The sequence below is a fragment of the Salvelinus alpinus genome, chromosome 28 (genome assembly GCF_045679555.1).
Source record: "Salvelinus alpinus chromosome 28, SLU_Salpinus.1, whole genome shotgun sequence".
Taxonomy (NCBI): Eukaryota; Metazoa; Chordata; class Actinopteri; order Salmoniformes; family Salmonidae; genus Salvelinus; species Salvelinus alpinus.
The window spans coordinates 15,935,126-15,946,732 of record NC_092113.1 but is presented as its reverse complement, the minus strand read 5'-3'; the positions used below and the strand labels follow the sequence as shown (position 1 = coordinate 15,946,732).

At 43.9% G+C, this 11,607-nt stretch overlaps 1 protein-coding gene and 1 pseudogene across 2 annotated transcripts; both read right to left on the bottom strand.

Annotated features, from left to right (window-relative positions):
- Positions 1 to 301: 301 nt before the first annotated feature.
- Positions 302 to 7,480, bottom strand: LOC139557285 (elongation factor 1-alpha 2-like; annotated as a pseudogene).
- A 114-nt stretch (positions 7,481 to 7,594) lies between these two features.
- Positions 7,595 to 11,291, bottom strand: LOC139557284 (MRG/MORF4L-binding protein-like). 2 transcript variants are annotated; one of them, XM_071371881.1, is made up of 6 exons: positions 11,097 to 11,291; positions 10,350 to 10,471; positions 10,139 to 10,220; positions 9,975 to 10,049; positions 9,661 to 9,816; positions 7,595 to 8,855 (listed from the first exon to the last, which is right to left on the bottom strand). In XM_071371881.1, the coding sequence occupies exons 1-5, from the start codon at positions 11,230 to 11,232 to the stop codon at positions 9,707 to 9,709; spliced, it is 525 nt and encodes a 174-aa protein (XP_071227982.1). In that variant the 5' UTR covers positions 11,233 to 11,291; the 3' UTR covers positions 7,595 to 8,855; positions 9,661 to 9,706. The 2 variants fall into 2 exon arrangements, with proteins under 2 accessions (XP_071227982.1, XP_071227981.1); XM_071371880.1 differs by lacking the exon at positions 9,661 to 9,816 and having other exon boundaries at positions 11,097 to 11,282.
- Between the last annotated feature and the right edge of the window lie 316 nt (positions 11,292 to 11,607).

The following is an 11,607-nucleotide window of genomic DNA, read 5'->3' as shown; positions in this document are numbered from 1 at the left end:
TGTATATATTTTATTGTTTACCTTTACTAATCACAGTGTGATAATGTTTAGTGGGGGGTTGCTTCTTTGCCCATAAAGGTAGACCGGGCATGTCTATATAGTTGTATGGCTCTCGACCTTCGTCTCTCCCGAGCCCGTACGGGAGTTGTAGCGATGAGACAAGACAGTAACTGCTAACAATTGGATACCATGAAATTGGGGAGAAAAAGGGGGTAAAAAAATAAAATCAATCAATCAATAAATAAATAAAAAGAAAAATGCTATTGCAACCTCTATGCAATAAGGAATTGAGACCAAAAGCTCAAGATAAGTGTCAAGTGTTTATTACTAAGAATGCCATCAGCTGAGTGCATACATTTAGAAAGCTCACAACACGTCTTATAGGCGTCACCTCCCCAGCTGTACATTTTATGACCCCAATGATTTCCCCTCCTTTCCCCTGTGGAATGTCCATGGTCCTCTCTTGTTTAGCTAGATGTCAGAATCACACCCCGTCCATCTTCATCCTGGGCCTGACCCTTCTCTCTGATCCAAAGCAATTTCCTCTTATCTGATTAGGTCAACCTTTCTAAATTAGCATACACACAGTTTCATGGTCTAAACTCCATTAATACTCACAGTAAACATTCGCTAAACAGGATACAAACAAACTACAGTTTAACTTGAAACATGTTACATTTTAACAGAATCAGTTTGTGAGTGGTACCTGGGTAGCAGGCCTACTTAGTATCAGAGAGATCATGCAAGACAAGAGCAGAATACTGAACAATATTAAATACTAAGGATGAGGAGCCAATCGAATCATTGTGAAAGTTATCATTATTGAGATGTTAAACAACAATATTGAGTAATTTATGTTTCACTGTGGGTGCGTGTTACCCTTTCTATGAGCTTATCATATAAACTACAACGTGAAGGGTACTGTTTACTAGACTTTTAATCATGTCAGCACATGTAACAGCAGTTTAAAGCACTTTTTGTTCATTTTTCCTCCTCTCCCCAATTCACTTAAACTATATTTCTTTATTTCCCATGGGCTTCACCCGAGTACACCCTAGTTTCTGGAATACAACTGTATTAAGCCCCTTTTCAACACCCCCCTGCAAAAGCTAAATGTTGTCCCAAACATTTCACTGGCCTCAAAACAAACACAGAGGATGTAAGTACAGGTCATGAGAACACCTCCGAAAACACAAGCCGCACTGCTTCTTAACACAGCGCGCATCCAACCCGGAAGCCAGCCGCAGCAATGTGTCGGAGGAAACACCGTACACCTAGCAACCTGGTCAGCGTGCACTGCGCCCGGCCCGCCACAGGAGTCGCTAGTGCGCGATGAGACAAGGATATCCCTACCGGCCAAACCCTCCCTAACCCGGACGACGCTAGGCATCACCCCATGACGCTGTGCGTCGCCCCATGGACCTCCCGGTCGCGGCCGGCTGCGACAGAGCCTGGGCTCGAACCCAGAGTTTCTGGTGGCACAGCTAGCACTGCGATGCAGTGCCTTAGACCACTGCATCACCCGGGAGGCCCCAGCATTTTTCTTTTTAACAAAACAATACTCCCTCACTCCACCATTCTAGGTCTAACACACATGGGTGGACAAGGCCTTCAAAAACACATGCAATTATTTCTTCCATTGTTTGCAGACAGAACCACAGCAAATATTTCCAATCAACTCCAGAGAAATCCACCAAACCGCTCCCTGGACTGCGTTATGGCTGCTTAATGAATCCATGTTCCAACCTCACAATCATCAGAGAGAGAGAGTGTTTGAGATTAACCAGATGTCCAAGGGGGCTTCACCTTGGTGACTTGTCTGTTTGTGTGTAACCCAAACAGCCTCCCTTTTGGAACTAGAACAAGATGTGGAAGACAGCATGCCAGCTCCCCAAACAAAAGGTGGATTCTTACAAGGATGTCAGTCCCTAAGATTTGATTATAACCAATGAATTGACCACACATGGGCTGCTGAGGGACATGAACGAATTAGAGGGCAGCTAGCCAGGCAAGTCTGGAAGAGAAATAGAATCCATTCTCTTGCTATGGGTATATGGCTGCTATGCTGTAGATGGCTGAGGACAGTGGATGTTAGTTAGTTTAACAGTTATTGTTAACATGTGTTAACATGTGTACGTATACTAACCCAGGGATGGGTATTTGGAGAATCTCTCCATGCACATGGGCTCCCAGGAACCATCTATACAATGGCAGCATCCCCAGCCATCAGGGCCTTGGTAATGTCTTCCAGCTTTTTCACAGAGCAGTGGTTTATGTTCTCTTTGAGCTCAGCGAACTTACAGGCAATCGTGTGGCAGTCAATGACTGGGGAAAAGCCTGCACTGATTTGTCCTGGGTGGCTCAGGATAATCACCTGAGAGAGACAGGGACAGAGAGAACAAATGAATTCATGTAAATAGGTCAATTATTTATTTATATCAGGCTTTAGTACTGTATGTGTCTGAGATGTCCAGAGGGATGGCCTTTGACCTTGACCTGAGCTGTGAACCAAGCGGCCACTGCGGATGACCTTCACAGATACAGTGCATTCGGAAAGTATTCAGAACCCTTGACTTTCTCCACATTTTGTTATTTTACAGCCTTATTCTACAATTGATAAAATACATGTTTTCCCTCATCAATCTACACACAATACCCCATAATGACAAAGCAATTTTTTGCAAATTTATTATAAATAAAAATGTATAAAAAATAATTTATATATTTACAAAAGTATTCAGACCCTTTGCTATGAGACTATACATTTAGTTCAGGTGCATCCTGTTTCCATTGATCATCCTTGAGATGTTTCTACAACTTGATTGGAGTCCACATGTGGTAAATTCAATTGATTGGACATGATTTGAAGGTACCAAAAAATGTCTGAAGCATTGAAGGTCCCCAAAAACACAGTAGCCTTCATCATTCTTAAATGGAAGAAGTTTTGGAACCACCAAGACTCTTCCTAGAGCTGGCCACCCGGCCAAACTGAGCAATTGAGGGAGAAGGGCCTTGGTCAGGGAGGTGACCAAGAACCCGATGGTCACTCTGACAGAGCTCCAGAGTTCCTCTGGGGAGATGGGAGAACCTTCTAGAAGAACAACCATCTCTGTAGCACTCCACCAATCAGGTATTGATGGTAGAGTGGCCAGACGGAAGCCACTCCTCAGTAAATGGCACGACAGCCCGCTTGGAGTTTGCCAAAAGGCCCCTCAGACCATGAAACAAGATTCTCTGATCTGATGAAACAAAGATTGAACTCTTTGGCCTGAATGCCAAGCGTGACATCTGGTGGCAGCATCATGCTGTGGGGATGTTTTTCAGCAGCAGGGACTGGGAGACTAGTCGGGATTGAGGCAAAGATGAACGGAGCAAAGTACAGAGAGATTCTTGATGAAAACCTGCTCCAGAGCGCTCAGGACCTCAGACTGGGACGACGGTTCACATTCCAACAGGACAACAACCCTAAGCACACAGCCAAGACAACGCATGAGTGGCTTCAGCACAAGTCTCTGAATGTCCTTGAGTGGGATGGACTTGGACCCGATATAACATCTCTGGAGAGACCTGAAAATAACTGTGCAGCGACGTTCCCCATCCAACCTGACAGAGCTTGAGAGGATCTGCAGAGAAGAATGGGAAAAGCTCCCCAAATACAGGTGTGCCAAGATTGTATCGTCATATCCAAGAAGACTCGAGGCTGTAATCGCTGCCAAAGGTGCTTCAACAAAGTACTGAGTAAAGGGTCTGAATACTTATGTAAATGTCATATCTCAGTTTTGTATTTTTAATACATTTGCTCAAATGTCTAAAAACCTGTTTTTGCTTTGTTATTATGAGGTTTTGTGTGTAGATTGATGAGGGGGAAAAACGATTTAATCTATCTTAGAATAAGGCTGCAACGTAACAACATTTGGGGAAAAAAAGTGAAGGGGGGGTGCAACTCAATATTAAGAAGGTGTTGTAAACTCAGTGTATATTTATATATATTTATTTCCGGCGACATACAAAAGGGGGGCCATGGGCCGCATGTTTCCCGCTAGTTGCCCATCCCTGCGAGACTAGCCTATTACTTTTGTTTAGTGTTAGAGTAGCAACCCTACCTCCTATCTTGTAGACGTCCTGCAGGGGCAGGCAGAGGGGTTTGTCTGCGGGCTAAGTCGGAGGCATGATGGTGTCTAAAGTTTCCAGGAGACTCATCCCGTTGCCATGGTGCTCCTTCCTGTCCAGCTTCCAGCTTTTGAACCAAGAAATGAGGACAGAGTGACAACACAGAGTAACAACATGGATTTATGAGTGTTGAATTTGTTTGGAAGTTGGGATATCAGTTGATTGAGGAACAGGAAAATGCATTTTACATGAACATGAGGACATCTTGTGGAGTATTGAGGAATTACACACTGTCTACCAACTATAGCTTTGAGAGGGGGATTGCTCCAGCATGTTATCCCCAAGCCAACCGGAGATTGGCACAAAGATCACAGCTTTGGAGTTGTAGCCAATCTTCTTGTTGTAGGCACTGACTTCCTTTTCTATCTCATCATAGCGCTTCTCACTGTAGAGCTGCTCTGTGGAGTCCATCCTGTTGATCCCTACAATGAGCTGCTTGACCCCCAGAGGGAAGGACAGGAGGATATGCTCCCTCGTCTGACCGTTCTTGGAGATGCCCGCCTCCAACTCTCCCACGATCAGCAAGGCACAGTCCGCCTGTACAACACAGCAGGCATGGGGATTGTTTAGGCTCAGTCAGATCAATGAGTCAGGGTTTAGAAGAATGGTGAGGATGAGGAATGGTAACATTAAGGTGAGGGTTTTAACCTCCTTACCTGGGATGTTCCTGTGATCATGTTGTTGATGAAGTCTCTGTGCCCTGGCGCGTCAATGATAGTAATGTAATACACTGAGTGTACAAAACATTAGGGACACCTTCCTAATATTGAGTTGCACCCCCTTTTGCCCTCAGAACAGTCTCAAATGGTCGGGGCATGGACTCTAGAAGGTGTCGGAAGCATTCTACAGGGATGCTGGCCCATGTTGACTCCAATGATTCCAACTTTGGTTGGTTGGATGTCCTTTGGGTGGTGGACCATTCTTGATACACACTTGATACACACAAGAAACCTTTGAATGTGAAAACCCCAGCAGTGTGGCAGTTCTTGACACACTCAAACCGGTGCGCCTGGCACCTACTACCGTACCCCGTTCAAAGGCACTTAAATATTTTGTCTTGCCCATTCACCCCCTGAATGGCACATTCCATGTCTAAATTGTCTCAAGGATTAAAAATCCTTCTTTAACCTGTCTCCTCCCCTTCATCTACACTGATTGATGTGGATTCAACACGTGACATCAATAAGGGATAATAGCTTTCACCTGGATTCACCTGGTCAGACGATAATACATGACCAAAAGTATTGGGACGCCTGCTTGTCGAACATCTCATTCCAAAATCATGGGCAATAATATGGAGTTGGTCCAACCTATGCTGCTATAACAGCCTCCACTCTTCTGGGAAGGCTTTCCACTAGATGTTGGAACATTGCTGCGGGGACTTGCTTCTATTCAGACACAAAAGCATTCGTGAGGTTGGGCACTGATGTTAGGAGATTAGGCCTGGCTCGCAGTTGACGTTCCAATTCATCCCAAAGGTGTTCGATGGGGTTGAGGTCAGGGTTCTGTGCAGGCCAGTCAAGTTCTCCCATACCAATCTGGACAATACATTTTTCTATATGGACCTCGCTTGTGCACGGGAAAATTGTCATGCTGAAACAGGAAAGGGCCCTCCCCAAACTGTTGCCACAAAGTTGGAAGCACAGAATTGTCTAGAATATCATTGTATGCTGTAGCGTTAAGATTTCCCTACAATGGAACTAAGGGGCCTAGGCCGAATGCTGAAAACAGCCCTAGACCATTATTCCTCCTCCACCAAACTTTACAGTTGGCACTATACATTCAGACGGGTAGCGTTTTCCTGGCATCTGCCAAACCCGGATTAGTCCGTCGACCTGCCAGATGGTGAAGCGTGATTCATTACTGCAGAGAATGTTTCCACTACTCCAGAGTCCAATGGCGGCAAGCTTTAAACCACTCCAGCCGATGCTTGGCGTAGTGCATGGTGATCTTAGGCTTGTGTGCGGCTGCTCGGCCATGGAAACCCATTTCATGAAGCTCCTGACAAACAGTTCTTGTACTGACGTTGTTTCCAGGTGCAGTTTGGAACTCGGTAGTATAGTGTTGCATCTGAGGACAGACTATTTTTACGAGCTACATCACTCGGCAGTCCCATTCTGTGAGCTTGTGTGGCCTAACACTTCGTGGCTGAGCAGTTGTTGCTCCTAGACATTTCCACTTCACAATAACAGCACTTACAGTTGACCGGGGCAGCTCTAGCAGGGCAGAAATTTGAAGAACTGATTTGTTGGAAAGGTGGCATCCTATGACGGTGTCACGTTGAAAGGTCATTCTACTGACAATGTTTGTCTAAGGAGATTGTATAGCTGTGTGCTCGATTGTATACACCTGTCAGCAACAGGTGTGGCTGAAATAGCCAAATCCACTCATTTAAAGGGGTGTCCACATACTTTTGTATATATAGTGTATGTCATGGTGTTCCTAATGTTTTGTACACTTTTCCACAGCTAGATGTCAATGGTGATGCCCTGCTCCCTCTCTGCCTTCAGCTTGTCCAGCGCCACACATACTTAAAGGAGCCCTTTCCCATCTAGTTCAGAGAGATAGGGTAAAGATAAGTTAGAATGAGAAACTGTTCAGGTTAGAGAGAAATTATTTATAATTGAGTCATGGACATGTTATACCCTATAACCCCTTGTTATAATAACAGTGAATCATAGATGAAGACAGTCTTCCTCTTCATTGTGTGGTTTAGCAGAGCTGTCAAGCACTGATTATGCAGAGCTACTAATCCACACTGGCCTCACCTCTACAGCCTCTTTCTCAAACTTCTCAGTGGTCCTCTTGTCAATGCCCCCACACTTGTAGATGAGGTGTCCAGTGGTGGTGGACTTCCCTGAGTCCACATGACCAATCACCACAATGTTGATGGGACTTTCTCCTTTCCCATCCTGGAATGTCATGGGATGGACTGCAGTAGAGGAAAGAATGGATATTGAACACATTAAACATTACAAATGTGACAGGGAGAACAACTAACACAAAAGAGAGGGGGTGATACCAGATATCATACTGGAAACTCAAAAACTGTTAGTAAAGTAACTCCTTATTAGCCATGTAAAATCTTTTTTGAATTAGTATGAATTCATTACAATGGTATGGCGCGCTACAATTAGAGTCCTAACAAACAAACCTACTTAAATATTCTGCTGCAATGTGATGGGGTATCAAAGATTAATGTGTGGTACAGAGAAGTGTTTAGTCACTGGCCTATCACCCTGACAGATACTCGTTTAATAAAAACAGTCATGTTGCTTAGTAAATGCATCCCGAGTGAGCACCAGGAAGTTCAGAGACAAGACATACTAAGGGAAATCCTTTTGGGGAGATATCAATGAACAAATACTACACATCATAACACTCCATTAGAGTACACTGTTGAATTAATGAACCATTCACAAACTTAGTACAAACTCATATTTAATGGGACATATGCCTTAAAATGGAACATGTCAAATAAATAGACAAACAAAATAACATATCTCACATGGATGGAGACTACAGCTACACATTGTTTTATTTGATTCTGAGAAGTCAGTCATTGAGACAGACAAAAAATAATTTTGAGCAATTATGCAGATTCAATAATCCCCAAGGACAAAATTTCATTAAATAATGACTGTAGAAAAATGAAGAGGAAAATTACCAACATTTTGCACCACTGGCAACTACAGTTTATACAGATATAAGGAGGCACAATGACAATCTGGTTGGCAGTCACTAGAAGAGGTGGACGAGGTACACTACCATGAGTAGCTCTATACATTTGTTTATAACCACTTGTAACAGCTCAGAACTAAAAAAAATGACAATCAATTAATGCAAGCGTCCAGCCAGTCACATACAGTGTATTGATGTGATTTAGTAGTCCAGCATTTCTCCAAAGCCAAACAAGAGAACTTCACATAACACAAGCACTAGTACCATTACACTTATTCTGACGTCAGTGCAGAAGCATTGATATGCATCAGCTTGAATTGTGTCAATATTAGTAAACTGTCATGCTGGCCTCTGATCCACAGCACAGCTGAGGACTGGTGGGATGGGATGGTCCAAATATACCAGATGCTGTGACAGTATATTGATCATCATGACCGATACGATTCAGTGTTGTAGTCATCACACTGCTTTTGCGGTGTGGTTTTCAGAGATTGTGTGGCAACAGGGAATGCTACATCCTTCTAGTTGTTCTGAGAAAACACAACATACTAAAATTGCAGCTTCTGTGGGCTTAAAAGTTATTCATGAGGTATCCTGGATACCTGTCCACAAATTCAGCATTGTCCAAATAGCTCTATTATCTATTACTCATAAAATGTCACTCTCCTGTCATTCTCTCCCCCCTCTTCCCTCCAGGCTTCACAGATGAGTCTCTTCAGTCCCAGGTCTCTCCTCCTCTCCCTGGTGTCTCCTGCTCTCTGCAGTGGATGATATCTGGAGGGCGCCTCCTGGTGGCTTGGCCTAGGTCCTTCTCCGCTTGGCTCCACCGGGGCTGGAGGGGTTGCTGCTGGAGTTGAACACCTTCTCAGTGGCACGGTTCCTCTTCCTCTTGTCTGCTGCCTCCTTCCCCGGGCCGCCCTCAGCGGAACCCTTCTCTCGGTCTCTTTCTCTGTCCTTGTCTTTGCTGCCCATCCTCTCTGTCATCTTCACCGAGGAGTTGCTGCCTGAGAGAGACAAGGAGAGAAAGAGAAGATGAGGGGGAGTTTTCAGGTAAGGGGAGGGAGGTTTTGCAAATGATTGACAGTTTAAAAGATTCTGCATCACTCAGTCCAAGTTCCGAAATCTGCTCTCAGGTCAGTGAGGAAGGCATCAAGTGACTGCTACTACTAGGGCCGGGACAATACCAGTATCACTATATTTTTTCCACGGCAAAAATGAAAACACGAAGAAAAACAAACTCTTTGGCCCTTTAAAAACCTGCTGTATGTAAAAGAGTGTGTGCTATAGCTTAGTGCTGTTTTCCTAAAGAAGTTACATCCGCTTTGTGTTTTGTTTCCTTGCCATGATACTATTGCGATACTGGTATCGTCCCGGCCCCTAACTACTACAGTGACTTGGTAGGGTATGGTGGACTCAAATTAAACCAGTTGTTATTCTAGTGTCAGGCGGTACTGTTTGCTGGGTACATCCAATAAGGATATCATGTACAATAGACCAGGGGCACAGTGGTGGATAGAGGACCAGAGTGGAGTTCAACAGACAGGTGACATTCATATAGTCTTAAGAAAAGGAATGATGATAGAAGAGAGAAAAGGCCGGTTCAAGAGCACTAAATCATAGCCTCCATTTCCCATCACCACCCATTTGAAACATGCAATTATATCTTCTGTCTTATGTCATCAAATTCCATCAAAACAAAACAATATAGAACTATAACAAAAATCGACATGCCATGCTTGAAAATGTCTTCAAAACCAAAAAAAAGTTAAAAGGAGAGAAAAAGAGAAACTGAGAAAAATACAGACGCACATTTGTTTGTGCACTAGGCGGGTGGTCACTCTAAAGAAGCCTCTGGTTATGAGCTGGTCTGTACTGGGGTCAAGCTGGAGTTTTGGAACAGATCGAAAGAGTCCTTCTGTCCATACCTCTCAAAATCCTGGCCAGCAGCCATACTGGGACTCAGACCTTTAAAAACGAGACACAAACGACCAGGGTGAGGGATGTCGCTTTGTGTGCCAAAGGAGAAGAGATGCACGGACTCACGTCAGAGAGAAAGAGGAGAGGAGAGGAAGAGGGGGGCATAGGAGGTGAAACATAGCTAATGTATCTGAATGAGAGAGAACCTTCTTCATGCATGGCTGGGGGGTCTCGTTCTTCTTTGAAATCGTCTTTCATGTCGTCCTCGGATACCAGTTTACCTGTTTGAGGCGGAAAGAGAGATAGTATGGACTTTCCAGTAGTTCAGCATTTGAGTAAGTATAGTGGATTCTGAAAAAAGAGTCTTTACCTTCTTTTACTTGTTGAATAATCTCGTCTGGAAGATTGAAGCTCTTCTCTGAGTTGGGAAACGGCAATATTTCAGACTCATGCTGGAGTGGACAGAATGTGTGACTTTATCATTAGTGTTCAGTGTTACATAAAAACAAAGATTAAGGCTGACTGTGAATCTATAACAATCTATTACAAATGCCAGACAACGATCATGATGCTTTACTCACCAAGGCTGACATGTCATACATAGTTCCCAGGTGGTCCCAGATCACCTTTGATGACACTTGCCTCCCAATATTCTGGCTGAATTTATCCCGGATGCAGATCATGTGAAAGTGACGATTTACCCCTACAGAAAGAAATTCCGGACCAAGTGGTAGGTTGACAATCTGATTCAATATTCTATAGTCAGACCATTCAAATCTAGTTATGGATCATAACAATGAACAATGTTGGCCAAAAGTAAAACTAGAGATAGCTAGTTTACTTCTTCTTTAGCTAGTACAATAAGCTAACGACAGGTTAAAAAAAAAAAAAAAAAAAAAAAAAAGGCAAAGCATTTGATTTTGGGAAGAGAAGCTGTTTGTGTTATGATTTCCAGATGTGTATGTCAGACCGGAAGTTCAATTGGCTTGCTACCGAACGCTATCTCAGTGAATACATTTGACCAACACACTTTGAGAACATGCAGATGTTTAGCTAGCTAGCAAGCTAAAATTGTAACTGATTGTGTGAGTTCATTGAGATGTGTCATTGTCTGGCTATGAGTAGATAACTAGCTGTGAATAAGCTGGCTAGCTAACTTGTTGGTGGGTTTGTTGTGATTGTGGGTGGCGGGCTCTTGTCTCGTTTTCTGCGTCACGTCTCCACTACAACCTGGGGCTTTCAGGCCTACACGATCAACACACGGCTCGTTAGCTAACGTTGAGTTAGCAAGCTACCATACGGTTAGCTAGCTAACTTTATATTCTTACCTACGGGTTTGTGACCTAGCATTGCATGGAACAGGCACACCTCGACTTCTTGACTCCATACCACCGAGTCTTCGATGTGACTGATCCCCGAGTCTGCCTGTTTTTCGTCGGCTGGAACAACCTCGGCTTCCCCCATGCTGTTGTCCTCTTTCAATAACAGAAAACTGCAAGCAGGACAGAGAACAGCGCCCCTATCACTGGTAAAACGGTTATCCAACCGGGATGCGCTTTCACCCAGAGATCTTTGATACAATACTTTGATAGGCTTGCTATAACAATATAGTTTTTTAAATGTATTATTTTGAATGTGCACAAACTGAGGTAAAGTAGGTCTAAAATGTGTATATGTGACTTGGATACACCAGGCTACATTTAGACAGGGCATTCCATATTTGAGGCCCTCTTCGTGCACACAAACTGGACAGAGGGCATGTCTGGAGCTCTGGGGTAGCCGCATGCCCCTGCTTACGGTTACGATGTTGCACTGTGTCCAGTCTAGACTCGATACATT